Source organism: Hypanus sabinus, chromosome 20 (genome assembly GCF_030144855.1).
Source record: "Hypanus sabinus isolate sHypSab1 chromosome 20, sHypSab1.hap1, whole genome shotgun sequence".
NCBI classification, from domain to species: domain Eukaryota; kingdom Metazoa; phylum Chordata; class Chondrichthyes; order Myliobatiformes; family Dasyatidae; genus Hypanus; species Hypanus sabinus.
The window spans coordinates 18,248,435-18,269,167 of NC_082725.1; the positions used below are offsets into that span (position 1 = coordinate 18,248,435).

The 20,733-nt window shown below is 40.2% G+C and overlaps 1 protein-coding gene across 1 annotated transcript in view; it reads left to right on the forward strand.

Moving 5' to 3' along the window:
- slc6a3 (solute carrier family 6 member 3) overlaps positions 1-20,733 on the forward strand; it is a 39,546-nt gene that overhangs the window by 6,606 nt on the left and 12,207 nt on the right. The window contains exons 4-8 of the mRNA XM_059945767.1: positions 1,924-2,062; positions 5,065-5,199; positions 15,607-15,710; positions 18,764-18,888; positions 19,638-19,750. Coding sequence (XP_059801750.1) covers positions 1,924-2,062; positions 5,065-5,199; positions 15,607-15,710; positions 18,764-18,888; positions 19,638-19,750 — 616 coding nt within the window. The remainder of the gene's footprint in view (positions 1-1,923; positions 2,063-5,064; positions 5,200-15,606; positions 15,711-18,763; positions 18,889-19,637; positions 19,751-20,733) is intronic.

A 20,733-nucleotide genomic window follows, 5' to 3' on the forward strand; every position in this document is an offset into this window, starting at 1 on the left:
GCTATAGGGTAAATGGACAAGTCGTTACCTACAATTCTCATCAATGCTCCAAAAGGTAATGTGATTTTTGACTAAAATACATATACAAAAGAGATGAAATTCTACATCTACTTGTTTCAAAATCAAAATTGAAAATGAAAATCAAAAATGAAAATCCTGAAGTTTCATAAATTGAGCAGAATTCGTAAGTTTGAATCAAACTGGAGAAAGATAATAGCAGGTTGAAGATAGTGGAAGGCCGAGGTTGAAGATATGCAATAATTTTTACAAAAGTACAGTTACTGGACACACATCTATAAAACATAAGTAAGCTGCAAGTTATTCAACAAAATTCAAGGATTTCCTGTGAAATTTCACAGGGAGAAAATGCTCAAACCAGGTTTCCTGGTTTCTTGAGCCACCATCCAGAGGCAGAGAGGTAGTTTGACTATTTCAGTGTTGAACAAACTGCACACAAAGTGAATGGTGAAGTTAACTCATTCAGTGCCCACAAAAATGAAGTAGGGAGTCATTGAGTATATTAAAAGCAGAGATTGATAGGCTCTTGATTAGTAAGGGCATCAATTGTTAGAGGAAGAAGGCAGTAGAACGGCATTGAGAGGGATAGTAAATCAACCATTGGAGGAACAGACTCCATGGGCCAAAGAGCCTAATTCTGCTCATATGTCTTATGGTCCTCTGGAATCTGTTAAGAAAGAGAAGGGGATGCGGCGAGTTCCCACTAATTTGGCTGAATTTTAGACTGCATGTTGAGGGACAGTCACCTAAAGCTTTTGACTGCAATGCCTAAGTGAAAAGCAGTGGCACATTTCATACTAAGCTAAACATATCTGCATTGAAGGCCAGAAGAGGTCTATACATTGTGTTATCCCCTTCAAAGGGTTCATACTTTGACAGCAACCTCCCCTACTGCAAGGGATCTTTTTGCTTAGTCCTTAGATTCAAGGTGCTGCAGCTGTCCAAAATACCTGGTGCGGAGCCTGCTGCAAGTCGAAGTTCATGCTTCCTGATAAATTTATACCAATCACGTGTGTGTTTACCCTGAAGAATGGAGACAAGATGTCTCGATGTACATGTCATGAATTAATCTGAAGAGACTGTAGATGCTGGAATCTGGAAAAATCACAATGCTGGAGGAACTCAGCAGGTCAGGCAGTATCTGTGAAAATGCTGCCTGTCCATTTCTCTTCACAGGTGCCGCCAGACCTGTTAAGTGCCTTCAGCATTTTGTGTGCTGCTTTTCAGAATGCTGAGTTTTCAGCAGATCTGCTGGTTTTTAGAATTGGCCTCAAATAAAAAAGTCCTTTGATGAAGTTGTTTGAACAATTTGAAATGAAAGGAGCTGCATTTTCTTAAAATAAGCTAGTACTAATTTCCATAGTGCTTCAAAGTTTTGTAATTTGTCCCTCTCTCTGGAGAGTGAAGGATCAAACATTGTAAATTATAATGCAAAACAGTCATTCATTCGATGTTATATGTCATGTCATTATGACGTAGGCGATCATGGTCTGACCATGACCATGATTGTTCTTGGCAAATTTTTCTACAGGAGTAGTTTGCCATTGCCTTCTTCTGGGCGGTGTCTTTATGAGACAGGTGACCCCCATGCATTATCAATACTCTTCAGAGATTATCAGTGGTCACATAACCAGGACTTGTGATATGCACCAGCTGCTCATACAACCATCAACCAGCTGCTCCCATGGCTTCACATGACCCTGATCATGGGGCTAAGCAAGTGCTGCAAGTTTCCCATGGGTGCTAGCTGAGGGAATGAGCACCTTACACTTCCTTTGTCAGAGATGCATCTCTACCTGCCACCCAAAAATTAATGAATATGTTTGTGATAACCAAATTCAAGTGCAGAATAATTATTAAACTATTCTTGTCTGTGTAAAGAATGTTGTTGTTGCTTCTAAACAGGCGTAGAATGCTTCACCTTCATGAAAGTACGGGGATCCATGACATCGGCAAGCTCAGGTGGCAACTCACCAGTTGTTTATTCGTCGTTATTGTGATCCTTTACTTCAGCCTGTGGAAGGGAGTTCGAACTTCTGGCAAGGTGATCTCATTATTCTGTTCTATTCTACCAATGCACTGACATCTAGATTCAACTAGCAACATACAAGGTAGATTTAACTTAATACAGAAGCTGGAAATTCACAGCAACACACACACACACACACACACACACAAAATACTGAAGGAAGTCAGCAGGTCAGGCAGCATCTATGAAGAAGAACGAGCAGTTGACATTTCTGTCCAAGACTCTGCATCAGGACTGGAAAGGAGAGTTCCACTCTCCTGGCCTCTCCCAGTGACCCTGCAGCTACCCTTTAAGAATACTTGAATCTGTCCCCACAAATCCAGTCAGCAATGGTTTCTAGACAGTGTGTCAATGCACTTAGTTCTTGGTTCTTTTGCCTATTACTTTAATGCCTTCTTGTTTTATCTTCTTTGTCAATGGGAACAGTCTTTCTTCTATCTGTCCTCTGCTTGTTTCTGAATAGCTCTGTTAATTCTGCTCATAACCTCCTCTTTCCCAGGAAGAACAATGCCATATCTTCTCTTCTGTCTCCACAACTTTCCTTTGAGCACATTTGCATGAAGCGTTGTCATAAGAAAGCAGCGTCCATCGTCAAGGGCCCCCACCATCTAGGTCTTGCTCTATTCTCATCAGGCAGCACTTACAGGAGCCAAAGATCCTACACTAACAGTTATTATTCCGAAACCATCAGGCTCTGAACCCAGTGTGGAAAACTTCACTCACCTCAACTCTGAACTAATCCCACAATGTACAGACTCGCTTTCAAGGACTCTACATTTCATGTCCTCAGTAATACTTATTTTTTTATTTTCAAAGTTTGTTGTCGTTTGTACATTGATTGTTTATCAGTCTTGTTTAAGTAAAGTTTTTCATAAGTTCCATTGATCTTCTTTATTTTCCTGTAAATGCTTACAAGAAAATGTATCTCAAAGTAGTATACAGCAACAAATATATACTTAGACAATAAATTTATTTTAACTTAACTGAAGCAGCCATGATTCTTGGAATTGTTTTGGTAAATTTCTCCTGCATTCTCACCAACCATTTTCTAAGGTGTGATTCCACAATGCTTCAACTGTAGCTCAGCCAGTGTTTATGAATGACAACCGTGACTTCTTCGTCCTTTACTCTTACACTTTTTATTAACAACCAATGCCCAACAACCAACATTGGTTGTCTCAATCCGGCCTGCTGTTTTCAATGAAATATTTACATAAACCCCAAGTATCTGTTCTTGTACCTTGTTTAGAATTGTGTTGTCTAGGTTTTATTGCTTTGTCTTATTCTTCCCGTTAAAATGCAACAGTTCCCATTTCTTAGTATTAAATTTCATCAATTGCCCATTTGCCTGGTCAACCACTCTGTCTTTGGTCAATTACTGTCCTGAATCTGAAATAAATCATAAAAGCAGTCTACAATTTTAAGATAATAAGTAATGTAACATTTAAAGTAATTATCATAGCCTGTAGCTTAATTAATTTTCAAAGCAATTCCAAAGCAATTTTCAAAGCAATTCTGATCTAATTTCTTATAAACATTATTACAACGACCCTGTCTTCAACTAAACACCTCAGTAGGCCTTCTACAATTTGACTAAATGTAGTAAAGCCCTTTCCTTATCTTTTTGTCCGGGCAGACAGCCACAGCCAAACATCAGACTCTCTTCCAAGGATTGTGTAGTAGGGCTAGCAATTAAAATGGCAATCATTTGTGGAAAAAGCTGATGAAGACATCTTCATGAAGTTTAGAAGTGCTATGCAACTGGATAGAGATGGGACCTTGTTACATACATTTCATTGTCATAAAATGGGAATAACTTGGCAATTCTGAGATCCAAACCCAAAAGACATTATGAACATACCAAACAGAGCTTCCCTGCAGGGACAGCTGTCTTGCCATCATGTCCCACAACTGACATTAGTGAGGTGTCCTGTTAATCGGGCATCAGATTGGATCTAGTGCAGAACTTCACTCTGGATTAAGTGGAGAGGTGGAAGGTAGCTAATCCATCCTTTAGCTGTAGTTGAATACTTTACAGATTTTTAACTTAATTTTTTAATGGTTTCAAACCAGCACTTCTATTTCCTCAAGAGTCCAAAGAAATATGGCGTGTCCCTTTTGACACTCTCCAATCTTTAATCAATGCACCATAGAAATCATCCCTTAGGGATGATTCACTACTTATATTGACAACGATGATCACAAGAAATGGCAGAAAGAGGTGGACAGAGCCGAGTACATTATGGAACCCAGGCTTCCTACCATTGATGTTTCTCACTGCGCCAGTAAAGCAGTCAGAAATGGGAACCCAGACTTCCTCATACAGTGTTCCAGGGTATGGACAACTAGGTCATTTAGAAGTAAATGGCTTACTTTTACTCCAAGTACAGTAAAGGTAAGCATGGACGATCAGTCTGGCCAATGGTCTAGCTAAAATGGTCATTTATGTACATATCCAGATTAATTTTAAGGCAGAGATAGATAGTCTCTTGATTAGCCAGGGTACCAAAGGGTATGTGTATAAGGCAGGGGAATGGGAATGACTGAAGAATTGGATCAGCCCATGATTGAATGGCAGAGCAGACTCGATGGGCCAAATGGCCTACTTCTGCTCCTATATCTTATGGTCTTATGATATAATTACGCTGATATTAAATAACATTTTTAAATATGCGAGATAACATCGAGCCAGCACAGATGTTATTGCTGAATGGTGCTTCTCGATATCATAAGGAAATCCGAACACCAGCATAATTTGGGTCAGAGGTGAAATTAAAGTATCTACAAAACAGCAGAGAACACTCTATTCTTGGATCTCACCATTTTAACTAGTGTTGTCTATAATCACCATAATGCTTGTGCAATTTCATCTAATACAATATTGCAACTACCCCTGTTTGAAGGAAATATGTAATGTATTACTTAAATTGTTGTTGCAGTATAAGTTTTGAAGCTTTCAATGTTGATAAGATCCAATAATGAGAATGGCAAATTTGTTTAACCTTGATACATAACAGGTTGTCTGGATTACTGCCACAATGCCTTACATTGTCCTCACAATCTTGCTCCTTCGTGGAATCACTCTCCCTGGAGCGATAGATGGAATTAAAGCGTATCTAAGTGTTGACTTCTTGCGGCTTCGGAAGGCCTCGGTAAGTCTTTGAGATCAGAGTGATACGACACCAGTTACAGGCATTTATTCCTCTCTTTGTTAAATGGTAGATGGGCAGCAATTATTTTTGTACATATTTTCCATTGTAATTCTATAGCTTCAGACTGTCTTATAAAACAATGGGCAGATTTTGAAATGCTCTCCTTAAAAAGGTTAGTTTGGAGGAAGTGAAAGGAAAGTTTAAAAAAGTTAAAATTAAAATCTCAATAGAAAAGTGAAATATTATAAAGCCATCCAAAACAAAAGGAAAACATTTGAAATGTACAGGCGGGCACCTAAGGACTGCAGTGCAAGTTATCATGTAGTTTCTTGGCGAAAACACAAGAGTTGCTAGAAATCTAAAAATACTGTATATTCAGGAAGTTAGATAGCATCTGTGAAGAGAGAAACATTTTTTTAAATTAAGAACCTTAACAGTTTGGCTATTTCTAATTAAAGATATGTGAACTTTTTTTTTCTTTCTGTAAATGCTGCTTGGCATGAGGACTTCCAATATACTAGTTTTATTTCAGCTGTACACAACGGCATCATTTGGTATACTCTGGTCCTGTATTTGTTTTGATTTCTCTCTTCTCTTCATTCTTCTTCTTCTGTTTTCATCGTCTTGAAACAGATCAGTAGTGATTAATAAGCCTTCACCACCTTTTTAGCTAACACAACAGCATTTGTGTCAATTCAGTCTCTCCACCATAATACACATTCCCTTTGTCCTTCCCACCCCTTCCCCTTTCCTCTAACTTAAAACATCCTTCAATTTCTTACTTTACCTCGTTCTATCTGCCAGCTAGTCCTAGATCATTGGCCTAAGATGTAATTTCTGTTTCTCTCTTCCTACAGAGGCTGATTGACCAAAAAAATATGTTGTTAGTAGGCTCAGAAGAAAATGCTCTGTTCTTTGCCATAAATATTTTGAGTTGTATAGTCTCTCTAGTTTAATTATGGAACCTCAAGGGAGGCTCTGAATCATCTATTGAAAACAATAATGATTCAAGATAATGTCAGAGACTACTTGCATGATTTGTTAACTACCAGGGTGCAACAATCCCAGTGCAACTTTACAAGCTACCCCATCCAGCACATATTTGCTGGACAATTAGGTTTGAAATTGGAGCAAATTGTGTGTATCCAGGATATCAGCTCCAATCTTGCAGCTGTCCTTTAAATGATAGTATGCAAGACTCCAACGTGATTGCCTGGTGCATTTGCTTGGGGAAACACTAAGCTGAGGAAGGATGAGAATCCCTTGTCTCTGACAGTGATGGATACCAGTGGTCATGTTGCATGGGGACGGACTTGGTGTTCATCGAAGTTAATGTAGAATACTCATTTTCAGAATCTTTAATTAGATGTGTTCAGTGTCTTTCTCAGAGAGATAGTCCTTTTCAATGTCCCTGAAACATAAAATAGAACATAGAGGAGATAGAAGTTGTACAGGTAGATCATTTGAGTTATTGTGATCCTGAGAAAGTGGAGCAGTCAAGTTGTACAATACACTTGCCTATAATTGATAATCATTATTTCAGTCCCATTTTACGGCTGTCAGTTTGTTAGACTCATAGAAAATCACAGCATAAAAACAGGCTCTTCGGCCCATTTAGTCTGTGTTGAACCATTTAAACTGCCTACTCCCATTGACCTACACCCAGACCATAGCCCTCCATACCCCTACCATCTCTTAATCTTTGAATCTGAGCTTGTATGCACCACCTGCACTGGCAGCTCATTCCACACTCTCACAATCCTCTGAGTAAAGAAGCTTCCCCTCATGTTCTTCTTAAACTTTTTACCTTTCACCCTTAATTCATAACCTCTAATTGTAGTCCTACCCAACCACAGTGGGCATTTATCCTATATATACCCTCATGGTTTTGTATAACTCTATCGAATCTCCCCTCAATCTTCTACTTTCCAAGGAATAAAGTCCTAACCCAATCAAACTTTCTTTATAACTCAGGTCCTTCAGATCCAGCAACATCCTTGCAAAATTTCTCTTTACTTTTTCAATTTAATTTACACCTTTCCTCTAGGTAGATGACCAAAACTGCATACAACGTTCCAAATTAGGCCTCACCAACATCTTATACAACTTCAACATAACATCCTATTGATGGTTACAGTTAGCCAATTTTACCCCATGATATTGCAACCTACCACTTGTGCTTCAAACAAGAGTGTTGGCACTCCTAACAGGATTTGTTGGGTATTATGAGAAACTTCATTTTATACGATCTCCATTACAAAGAGAAACTAGCAATTCAGCATCACTCTAGTTGGTGAGCAATGTTGCCTGTGATTGCTCCATCAAACCTTTATGCAGCAGGATCCAGTCAAAAATGCAAACCAATGGGTTGCATGATTGAAACCTTACTGATGCAAGGCTGTATCTCGAAGAATCGAGGATGTAGTCTTGCACCACATTGTTTTTGAAGCTTACAATTTCTGTAGATCCCCATCCACATGAACATTGCTGACAACATCCAAACAGAGTTCCTTCCAAAAATTTGCAATCTTTTGTGATAAGTCACTGTTGTTGAGGAAGTGAATTTCTTACTTATTGATAACATCAAGCTATATATAACATGCCAGAATTCAGTTTTCCTAGCTCTTTTTTTTGTACCACCTTTTATTGTGGAAGTCCTGTAGATGCAGCAGCACAGAAACATAGTCACTAGTCATTTCAGAGGGCTCTTGAGAATCACCACATAGCTACAGGTCTTTAGTCACTCTTGAGGCCAGGTTGGATATAAGCAGCCAATTTCAATGCCCTTCCCTCAATTACCTAGAGTACAGAAGTGGACCAAATATATTTCAGGACAACCCATCAGTTTTAAAGTCACTGTGGAAATTTATCTTTAATTCCATGTTATCAACTGCAATTAAATTTTACAACTGCCTAGTATTAACTGTATTGTTAGTGTAAACTTCTAGGTTACTAGACTGGATTAGGTTTATTATCACTGACATATTGTGTGAAATCTGTTGTTTTGCGGCAGCAGTAGCATGCTATACAAACAAAAAATTACAATAAGAAACATCTTTATAAAAATAGGTAGAGCAATAAATGAGGTGGTGTTTGTAGGTTCATGGACCATTCAAAAAAATCTAATAGTAGAGGAGAAGAAGGTGTTCCTAAAACATTGAGTGTGTACCTTCGGGCCTAATGGTAGTAATGAGAAAAGAACATGTCCTGGGTGGGGGTGGAGAGTCTTTAATGATGCCCCTTTTTGAGGCATCACCTTTTGAAGATCATCTTGACGTTAGTGCCCATGTTGGCACAGGCTGAACTTACAATCCCCTGCAGCGCTTTCCAATCATGTGCAGTGATGCTTCTGTGCTAGATGTTGATGCAAGCAGTTACAATACTCTCCATGGTACACCTATAGAAATTTGCTAGAATCTTTGGTGACATACTGAAGTTGTTCAAACTCCTAATGAAGTATAGCTGCCGGCATGCTTTCGGTGTAATCACATCATTTAATATGTTGGGCTCAGGATGGATCTTCAGAGAAGTTCACACCAACTTCTGACCCATTAATTTACCCAGTATCCATAACTTGACACACCATCTACCAGCCTAAACATCTCTTGCCCACAATGTGCATCAGGGCTACAGTATGATCTACAAAAATATATCACATTTACCTACATTAGTTACTCTGACAACATTTCCCAAATGCACACTCATTATCACTTTAAAAAGTATAACTCCAGCAAACATGTCAGTAGCTTCATTGGACACTTTCCCTCCAAGTTGCGCACAGTCATCTATTCATTATCACTAAGTCTAAATCCTGAAACTACCAACCCCAACTCACTGCCACCTTCTCAGGGATTATTAGGTGTCACTAACCTTTGAGTAGGACTACTCATCATCATTATGTGCCGTGTCATCTGATGTGGGTGATCATGGACTTCCTTCTCTATCCATAATCATGATTGTTCTTATAGAATCAGAAACATAGCAAACCTACAGCACAATCCAGGCCCTTCGGCCCACAATGCTGTGCCAAACATGTAATTACTTCAGAAATTACCTAGGATTACCCATAGCCAGGTGTTTCTTAAAAGACCCTATTATATCTGCCTCCACCACCATCACCAACAGCCCATTCCATGCACTTGCCATTCTCTGCGTAAAAAAACTTACCCCTGACATCTTCTCTGTATCTATTTCCAAGCACCTTAAAACTGTGCCCTCTCGTGTTAGCCATTTCAGCCCTGGGAAAAGCCTCTGACTACCCACACAATCAATGCCTCTCATCATCTTAAACACCTCTATTAGGTCATTTCTCATCCTCCATCACTCCAAGTAGAAAAGGCCAAGTTCATTCAACCAAACTTTTCCTGGCAAATTTTTCTACAGAAGTGGTTTGCCATTGCCTTCTTTGGGGCGGTGTCTTTAGAAGACGGACCATTATCAATACTCTTCAGAGATTATCTGCCTGGCATCAATGGTCACATAACCAGCACTTGTGATATCCACCAGCTAGCTCGTACAGCCATCCACCATCTGCCCCCTTGACTTCACGTGACCTGATCGGGGGCTGCTAGGCAGGTGCTACATCTTGCTCAAAGGTGTCCTGCAGGCTAGCAGAGGGAAGGAGCACCTTACATCTCCTTCGTTAGAGATATATCTCCAATCTGCTACCCATTTTTTACAATAAATATGTTAATTACCATTATTTATGTGGCAGAGTAATGAGATGCCAAAGTGCTTCTTTCAATTGTTTTAAAATGGGCAAGTCTAATCAATTGTAACTCAAAAGTGTCCTGTCAGTTTGCTCCATACTTAAAAGATAATTCTGAACAGAAAATTGATAGCATGGTGCAATAAAGGAGATGGATGTGGACAAGAAAAATAGTGTGACAGAGCACAACTCTGCTTTCCAGGGATGGACTAGTATTAAGTTCCCTTTCAAACATTTTGTCAGCTCCAGAATAGCTAGACAGAATTGGTTATCAGAGTTCAGCTATAGGGGGCAACGGGAAGGCATTGAATTCATTGGCATGTTGAAATGACAGACTGATAATCAAACTAAAGCTGTTTAAACATAGATAACATAACAGTCTGCGGCACAAAAGAGAGAAGATGCTGAACGTGTACTGTGTGGACTTACTGCTAGAGCAGGCAAATGGGACTTCAGCTCTTGGAATCTGTTACCCTTTTCCTCCATGTAACATTTTTGGGATATTTTAATTTTAACATATTCTCTTTCACGGTTTGTGTCTTTAAATTTTCTGTTATCACTTCTACCATCTTCTTTTCCAAAGAACATCTGGACTTTGTGACAAGGATGGTTTGTGCAAAAAAAAAGAGGCTCATTCAAGCTACTGTTAGACTGAGGAACTCATTTCTGGTGCCCATTCTGCAGCGTGGTGGGAGTAACACTTGCAGGTGGCATCACAAAATGTTATCTTGTGTGGGAGTTGGGGGGGTGTAAACAAGAGCAGCTCTAGCCAATATACAAAGAGCAGGTGGGCAAAAAAACAATCCCAATGAGAAGCAATGTTGAATGGAGAAGGAACTCTGGCTTGCTATCAGCTCCTTGGCTGTGTGGGACCTGGCCTTTCTTCAAGCCCCTGGAGAAGTGAACTGAGTGTTTGGAAATCCGGTGTTTCAGATGACTCCCGTAGAACTGTACAGGCCCTTTGGCCCACAATGTTGTGCCTACCTTTACCATACTCCAAATCAATCCCATCCTTCCCTCCCATCTTTCCATCTTTCTTTCATCCACGTACAAAGTATATATGTAAGAGCATCTTAAATGTCCCTAGTGTATCTGCAGTTTCCACACACCTACTATTTTCTGTGTTTTACAAAAAACCTGCCTCTTACATCCCCACAATAATTTATTCCCAGCACTTTAAAGTTTTGCCCCTTGTATTAGCCATTTCCACCGAGGGAAAAGTCTGCTGTCCACTTGAACTCTTTGCCTCTTATCGTCTTGTACACCTCTATCAAGCCACTTCTCATCCTCCTTTGCTCCAAAGAGAAAAGCCCAAACCTGCGCAGCCTACCCTCATAAGACATGCTCTTTAATCCAAAGATCATGGTCAGACTTCTCTGCACCCTATCTAGAGCTTCCACGTCCTTCCTATGATGAGGCAATCTCAGCTGAACACAACACTCAAAGTGTGGTTTGACCAGGATTTTCTAGAACTGCAATATAACCTCGCGACTTTTGAACTTTCCATGTTATGTTACATACAGATCACGCACTACAGTATTAAATAATATTAGTAATCAGTGAGAATGACTGAAAATGATAATTGAAAGGCTTGGACCTGTAAAATGAGGTGATGACATGCTCATTGACATCATCAAAAGAGAGCACAGATAAAGGGCCAGTCAAGGGAGTGAACTCTGAACTGCTCCATTCAATAAAATCATAGTTGATCCACTGCCTCAATACCTGATTCCCACTCTCTCCCCATACCCCTTGGTGTGTTTTTTCCATCAACCTCCTTTTTTAAAGCCTCCAGTGATATGGCTGCCACTACCCTCTGCATGAAGAATTTTCTCATCTCCCTTCTAAGTATCTGGGGCCTTATCTTCTAGAATCAGCCAGGAGAGGCATTTGTGCTACCTGTGAAGCCCTGACAGGAATCTACATTTTTGAATTAGAGCTGGTCTTCCCTAATCCCTGGTGTGTACTGGTGCAGTCAACCCAATCTCTCCTTATATGGCAATCCTGCCATCCCAGAATTCAGTCTGGTAAACCTTTTGCTGCTCTGTCTCTATGGGAACTGTATCTTTTCTTAGGCAAGGAGATGAAAACTGCTCATAATCCTGCAGGGATGGTCTCGCCAAGGACCTCTAGTTTCAGTTTGACAGCCTTACTCCTTGCAATGCAGGACGACATTCCATTTGAAGTCTTACTGCTTGTTATACCTGCATGTTGTCTTTTGGGGACTTGAATACAAGAGCACACAAACTCCACTGTGAGACACATTTCCTAATATTGTTGTTTAAATAATAAGCCGTCTCTGTGTTTGTCCTACCTCAGTGGATAACTTCACATTTGTCCACTTTACACTACATCTGTCATGTCTACGCCCGTTCGCACTGAGAGTCCAAATTGCACTGAGGCCTGTTCAAGTCCTCCTCACAGTTCCACCCAGGGTGGCAAGTGCAATATTTAATTTAGTTTCCTCACCTAGATATATTGGCACCCAAGGTACCGACCCATGTGCTACCCCACTAGGTGTCACCTAAAGCCATAAAATAGTCCCCTTTTACTCCTACTCTCCAGTTCCTGTCTGCCAACACTCTAGGATATGGCTCCAATCTCATGTTTTAATTTTACACACTAACCACTTGTGTGTGGCTTCATGAAGGGTCTTCTGAAAGTCCAAGTACATCACATCCTTTGGTCTCCTTTATCTGTTCTACCAGTTACAACTCCAGCAAGTTTATCAAACGTGATTTCCCTTTTGTAAATTCATACTGGTTTCATCTAAAACCATTAATATTTTACAATAGACTCTCATTTTCCCTATTACTGATAAAATTCACAAAGCATCCAAGTAAGCTGCTTATTTTTATCCTTTCATTGAAGAATTCTGTTTTGTTAGAAATCTGTGCTGACTGGCTCTGAGGTATTTGTTTCTCTAATAACCTTTTTAAAAATTTATCATAATGAATTTGATCGGCTGTCATAATTTTGGAGGACGTGCTGTAGTTGCATACTGGACAGTTTTTACATAATGCTGCTGTAATTTTAGTTGCTAATTAAAAGAACTGTGTTCCTGTTGTGGAGTTTCCTGAAGACTGAAGGAAGATTGGCTGTCGAAGCTTTAGAGAAGCTGCAGAGGAGATTTACCAGATTGCTGCCTGGATTAGAGAGCATGTCTTATGAGGAAAGGTTGAGCAAGGCAGGGCTTTTCTCTTTAGAGAGAAGGAGGATGACAGATGACTTGATAAGGATGTATAAAATAATAAGAGGCATGGTAGTGTAGTTGTTACCACAACACTTTACAGTACCAGTGACCTGGGTTCCTGGTGCTGCTGTCTGTAGGGAGTTTGTATGTTCTCCCCATGACAGTGTGGGTTTCCTCTGGGTGCTCCGGTTTCCTCCACAGGTGCAAAGGCATACCAGTTGGCGGGGCAATTGGCCATTGTAAATTGTCCCCTGATTAGGCTAGGGTTAAATCAGGGAATTGCTCAGAGATGTGGCTCAACGGGCCAGGAGGGCCAATGAATAAATAGGATAGTCAGCCAGCACATTTTTCTCAGGGCAGCAATGGCTAATATGAGAGAACATACTTTTTAGGTATTTCAAGGAAAAGTATGGGGAGGGGGGATGTCAGGTAGATTTTTTTTACCCATAGTGATAAGTGCATGGGACAATTAAGAGACTTAGATAGGAGCATGCATGAAAGAAAAATGGAGAGTTACATGGGAGGGAAGCATTGGACTGATTTTGGAGTAGATTAAGTCTAGCACAAGATCTTGGGCCTGTAGTGTGCTGTACTCTTCTGTGTTCAATGTAAGATCAAATGGCTGAAGAATTTAGTTGCATGGAACTACTCTGCTCTGCTCTACATGAACACAAGTTACTTGCAGACATGTCTGGATCAAATATCGCCACAACAGAAATCTGACCATTTCCAGGAATGGCTCCCTGTTTTATGTATGGTGTAATTTCCGCATTAAAGTCATACAGAATATTATTCCCTATACAGCACTCCTTTTGAGTACTGTCTGAGAAAATACGTCACATCATTTCAAGCTAACCTGTTGGTCGCTCAGTGAACAACTAGGTTCACATATCACACCATACGAGGCCCTAGCCTTGACTGTACTTGCAACCTATGTTCTTACAGAGATTGCCTGAACTATAACCAGAGGTTGTGGCTGTTTATTTAGCTTCGCTCTAGAACAGGGATTCCCAATGTGGGATCCATCAACCCTTCAGCTAACAGTAAGGCTACATGGAATAAAAAAGTTTGGGAAACCCTGCTCTAGAACCTTCTGGTTAAATTAGTGTCTCCCACAGATCTGACTACCTTAAGTAAACTTTATAGCATTTGTCTTTGATAATTATTTTTAACATATCTGTGCTCACCCCTTCAAATGGCACAATTCTGATAATGAGCAACCTTAAATCAGCGTCTTAGAATCAGATTGCCATTTCAGTTAACAATTGTTAAATCCACTGCCATACACCAACTAGTTTAAGAGGTGATGGAGTGTAAGAAGGCTCAGAGATATAAAAACAAAATGATTATTCAGGATTTAATTTGATGGAGGATCAGTAACTGTACTGTTGTGTGGGCCAGCACACTCTCCTCTCCCATTGCAAGTGGCTCTCTCCACAGCTTCCATGTTGTTAGATGGTGCAGCTACAACATTGGTGGTTTAATCTGTTGAGTGACCCTTCCAAAATAGCACTGGCTACATTGCTAAAAATGAGGAGGAATTTCTTCAGCAGAGGGTGGCGAATCTGTGGAATTCATTGCCATAGATGGCTGTGGAGCCCAAGCCTCTGAGTATATTTAAAGCGGAGATTGATGGATTCTTAATTAAAAAGAACCTCAGTTGACGGGGAGAAAGCAGGAGAATGGGGTTGAGAGAGATAATAAATCAGCCATGATGGAATAGCAGAGCATATTTAATGGGCTGAATGGCCTAATTCTGCTCCTATGTCTTATTCTCTTAAGAATTGGATCTTTCACCATCTCACCAAGGCTGAAATCAACAAGTGAAAATCATCAGAAGGACTAACACCATCATACATGAGCTAATATTTAAAGCTGATTAGAAAGAGGATCGTATGCCTAAGTAATTTGTGTACAAACTTAGGTTATTTAATTTGATGAAAATAATTAAGTTGACAGAAAAATAATGTGTGGTTTGTGACCGCAATAGCCATGGTTTTAAATTGTTGTTTCAAAAACACAATTCAGAGATTCTTTAAAATTTATATTTATAATAATCCTGAGAAAAGTGGCATTCGCTTTGATTACTTTACTTACTTGATGAAGTTGCCATGGAAATGGTCCCTGTTTTTTCAATAGCAGCTATACCACCTCAATGTTTTAAATGCCAGTAACCGATCAATATTGAATAAACCAATAAATCTTTTCTCAGTACATCTATCGAGTTCCTGTGCGGAATGTTTTAATCTATGGTTGTGTTTAAACTAATATGTTAAATTTGTGCAAATAGACATTTATAAATGATACCAATTTATGCATCCTTTCGCAATTTGCCAGTAACCAAATAAGGAGAGATAACCTACAAAAAAAAAATCTACAGATGCAAAACACAAGTTACAAAATTGCCCTTATTTTAATATTGTCTTTCATCTCTGTGCTGAATAGGTTCCTGCAATTATCTCTAATAACAGCTCTTTTTCTCTCCTTTGTGTATCTGCTGTTGCAGGTTTGGATAGATGCAGCGACACAGATATGTTTCTCTCTTGGAGTGGGTTTTGGTGTACTAATAGCATTTGCAAGCTATAACAAATTTAATAACAATTGCTACAGGTAGGCTATGTTGCTGGCGATGGTTTCTTTGTGTAATACCTCTAATGCCTTTTTGAGTATTCAAAATGTCTGCTATGGATTGGCCAGCTATTTAACACCATCTGGGTCATTCCTTTCCTGTTATCTTATCAAGAGCCAAAAGTGAATCCTCCTCTGGTAATTTGGACACTTAGAGACAAGCACCATATGGCCTACTTTTTATAAAATTCTTTCATGGAAATGGGAGTGTCTGATGATTTCCCAATCACTGTTTGTCTGTAAAAAGCAGAGATCACTGGCAAGATTAACATTTAAATCCCATCTCTAATGCTCTGGTAACCCCCTCCAGGAACAATACAATCTGTGGTGAAGGTACTTCCTCTGTGCTTTTTATTTTATTTATTGAAAGACAGTGTGGAACAGGCCCTGCAGCGCCTTCGAGCCACATCGCCCAGCAACCCCTGATTTAACCCTTGCCTAATCAGATGAAAATTTACATTGACCAATTAACTTACCAATTGGTACGTCTTTGGACTTGGGGGTGGGGGGGGGGGAAATGGAGCATCCAGAGGAAACCCACTCAGTCACAGAGAAAATGTACAAACTCCTTACAGACAGTGCCAAGAATTGAACCTTGACTGCTGTTACTGTAAAGCTTGTTCTTTGGTACCGTGTTCTTAGGTAGGGAACTCCAAAGGCGGCAACATCAGTGACTGCACAATATTCTTCTAAACAGGAGCAAAAGACAAACTTTCGGAGGATCTTAGAGTCGAATCCCTGTGTACCTGCAGCCCTGTCATTCTTGTCTTTAAAAAGTCATAGCTTTGGTGGGAATATTAGTGTTATAAACACAGCTGTAGTGTTTTGGTGCACTGCACTTTGCTGCAGCTAGAATAAATTTCTTTAGCCAGAGGGCGGTGAATCAATGGAATTCATTGTCACAGGTGGCTGTAGTAGCCGAGTCATTGGGTATATTTAAAGCAGAGGTTGATACATACTTAACCTTTTGATGCCTTTACTAATTGTGGAGGGAAGCCAGAAAAATGGTGTTGAGAGAGAAAATAAATCAGCCATGATTGAACGGTGGAATCAAAATCAGAAATTGGCATTTGTTGTTATACAGCAGCAGTACATTGCAATATATAATAGAGGAAAAATCTGTGAATGACAATAAGTACATTCTGTGTATATGTATGTGTGTGTAGGCCTCTGTTAGTCTTGATAGACCATGGATTTGAGCCTTGGAAAGTTTCCAGAGCGCAACCTGGGCAAGGTTTTATTTTTAAATGGAAGACTTTAGAGTGAAGGGCAGTGCGTCTATCATCAGATGCTTTAAGTCCAAGACTCCACTGATGATCTTGAAAATTGTGACTGCATCCAGATGGTAAAAAAAATCTTCAGGGAGTTGGGAGGCAGGGAAATTGCTTTCTATTGACCATCCAACAGCTGACCTGCTTGTGTAGCCATAATACTTGTGTGTGCTTTCAATGGTGACATTCTAGACGTTGAGAACTTGAAAATGAGAATTCTGTTGAATGTTGGGGAGGGGCCCAGAGACTCTCCTGTTGGAGATGATCACTCATTACCTTGGACTTGAGAGAAGGCTTTACATCCCACTCATTCTATATAGCCAGAATCATTTGCCAATATTGCCATCCATACAAAAGACTTCATCGTTATCCGAGGAACTGCAAATTAAAGTAATCATTGTACAATCATCAGTGAGGCGATTGATGGATGATCTGGTTAGCCTGGGAAACTGCTCAAGCAGTCTTGACTAATGTGAGTTTCAGATCAAAAATAGGAAGAGGTTAGAGGCAGTTCTCATACTCAGAAAACAAAAACTACAGAATTTCTGAGGAATTTTCCTGATTTCCTCTCCTTCCATTCAAATAAACCGCTCTACTTTACCACGTCTTGCATTCTATAATTCTATAACTGCATCCACCAGACAAATGGACGTGAATACAAAAGGATTACTTTGTGCCGGTGGTGACAAAGGATCTGTGCTGAGAAATTCCCCCACCCTCTTAATCTGGTTTCTTCCCCTTTCCTTTCCAGTCTTGATGAAGGGTCTGGGCCCTAAACATCGACTGTTTATTCCCCTCTTGTAGATGCTGCCTGACCTGCTGAGTTCCTCCACCATTTTGTGTCTGTTTCTCTGGAGGTAAAATTAGCTTGGATGGTGATGAGGGTAGACAATACAGGTGAGAAAAGTCTCTCAGGACCAAATAACAACCAAGAAGATGTTATAATCAGTGGGAGATTTCAATTTTCATGCTACTGGGTGGTAGTGCTGGCCACTATCATTGCCACCAGGTCTTATCAAATTGTACAAGAGCCATGTTGCACTGCCATTGTCATTACTGGTGTACACCAAAATGCTTTTGATTACTTGCTCCACTTCTGAGCAATAAAATTGTTTAATCGCATCTAGTACAATTACTTGATTCGGATAGATATTGGAATTGAGAGAAAGCGAGATGAAGTTAAGTTTATTGTCGTATGCACAGGTTCAATGAAAATCTACATTGCATACAGGTGCAATGCAATTCTTACTTGCAGCAGAATCACAGGTGCCTTGCATTATATATACAGCAGTCACAAGAACAACTTCAACACAATTAGAACAAAAAGAAACAAAGTCCATTTTAGTGCAATATGATCAAAGAGGTCATAGAGTTGCTGAACTCTTGTGATTAGGGTTGTGCTGGTTGGTTTGAGAAATGACCACTCCACAAGAGGGGCACTCCACTAATCTAGGCACTGCTACTGAGTCGCTGCTTTTGTACAAAATCTGCAATGTGTTTCATTTACCCTTTGTGTGTTCGCTGTCTTGTAGACTTGCTGAGGCATGCAAGATTCTGATGAAAACTTGTAGCTCTTCTATCCTTAAAAGCCTTGGATCAATTCCTTTAACTGGCAAGTCCAATATAATTGCTTCATATCTTTAAACATTTAGAAGCACAAACAGGAAGTGTTTCCTTCCCATTAGAAGCAAAATCACTCTCCATCACATATGGCCCTCCATTTCTCTGCGTTGCTCATATCAGAACTCTCAATTTTGTCTTCAGGGATGCCATCATTACCAGTTCTGTCAACTCAGTGACAAGTTTCTTCTCTGGATTTGTTGTCTTCTCTTTCCTGGGCTACATGTCAAAGCAACGTGGAGTTCCCCTGGAGGACGTGGCCACTGGAGGTGAGCACATGGAGCTGATTATTTGCCTGAATATGCTATTCCAACAGATAACTCTGTGTGTGTGGAGAAGAAATTACCAGTTTAGTTCGTAATGTTTTTACCAGAATCCTATCATCTATTAATGAAATGGTATCACAATTTGTGTGTGGTTAACGTCAGGAGCAAGCTTGTTTCAAAGAACTTTAAAAAGCAAACAAGTTACACACTCATTTCAATACGTATTTTTATCATTCATATACTTCAACTTACTGTAGACTTTGAACAATTTACCCTCTATGGGCAAAATGATCTTGGGTTTTAATAGACGACTTCTTCTTCGGATGTTGACTGAGGCCTGGACAAGGTTGTATGGAAGACTGACAGGATGCTGCAAGTCTCCCCTCTCCATGCCACCGATGTAGGGCACTAGGCCAGTACAGTTTGGCATAGGTGTCGTCGCAGAGCAATGTGTGGTTAAGTGCCTTGCTCAAGGACACACGCACAGCCTCAGCCAAGGCTTGAACAAGCAACCTTCAGATCACTAGACCAACACCTTATCCACTTGGCCACATGCCAACACACTTAATAGACTTAGCATTATCTTGACTAACACATACACAATGCTGGAGGAAACGTCAATTGCTTAATCCCCCTCCATGGATGCTGAGATCCACCAGCATTGTGTGTGTGTGTGTTTCTCTGGATTTCCAGCATCTGCAGAATCTCTTGTGTTTAGCATTGATTTTAAATTGAAACATTACATTTTTCAGAAGCCGGACTGGTATTCATCATTTACCCAGAAGCAATCGCCACTCTTCCTGGTTCGTCAGTTTGGTCGGTCATCTTCTTCATCATGCTTCTGACGCTTGGACTGGACAGTGCAGTAAGGCAATATTTTTACCAATCTAAAGTCGATGAAATGAATGGGACTCTTAACCAATTCAGTGAAAGCACGTTTATCAAAGAGGCATATATCAAGTGGACAGCTAGAGACATGTTCTCAGAGAGGAAATGTCTAATGCAGTGGGGAGGGATTATTTTAAGGTGATTGGAGGAAAGTAAGGGGGTTATTAGCTGCTAAGTGCCCCATTTTTACAAGGAAAAGCAGAAATATGTCAGAGGTAAGTTTTTTACCCAAAGAGTGATGGGTGCATGGAATGCCCTGCCAGTAGTCATGGTAGAGGAAGATCATTAGGGACATTAAGAAACTCTTAGATAGGCAAGTGGATGAAAAAACAGGAGGGCTATGAAGGAGGGAAGGATTAGATTGATCTTAGAGTAGGTTAAAAGATCGTCACAGCGTTGTGAGCTGAAGGGCCTAGTACTGCACTGTAATGTTCTATGTTCTAAAGTTTCCAGTTTTCTGCAAGCTGTGGAACAAATCCAAAGAAGGCATAAAAAAAAAAGGGGCCTAAATTCGTCTAACTTCCCTACTGTGAAATCATCATTCGTCCTTTTTTCTGAGAAATAGAAAGCTTAGAATATCCTCGAAGCTGCTCTCAACCTGCCCACCAAATGTCGGGGGAGGTGGGGACTGGAAGTAAGGTGTGGGATATTAGGAGGATGTCAGCTCTGCCTCAGTGCAGACGCAGTCACATCCTCCTCCACCCATCCGCTGCAAGAATGAGCAAAAATACGTCTGTGTTTTTTTAAATTATTCAGCTACCATGGTGGAGTAGCCGCCAGTGAGTGTAGACTGAGGTTTGCATTCCTGCCACTTGTGTGAAGGAGGTGTGAAGGTTGCTGAGCTCTGAGAGGAATTAGTAAAGCTACGCAGTGAGGATGTGGTGACCTGAACGGTGCACAATGCAAGGATGCAGTTTATTTTTTTTTTACAGCAGTACAGCACGGAGTAGGCCCTTCCAG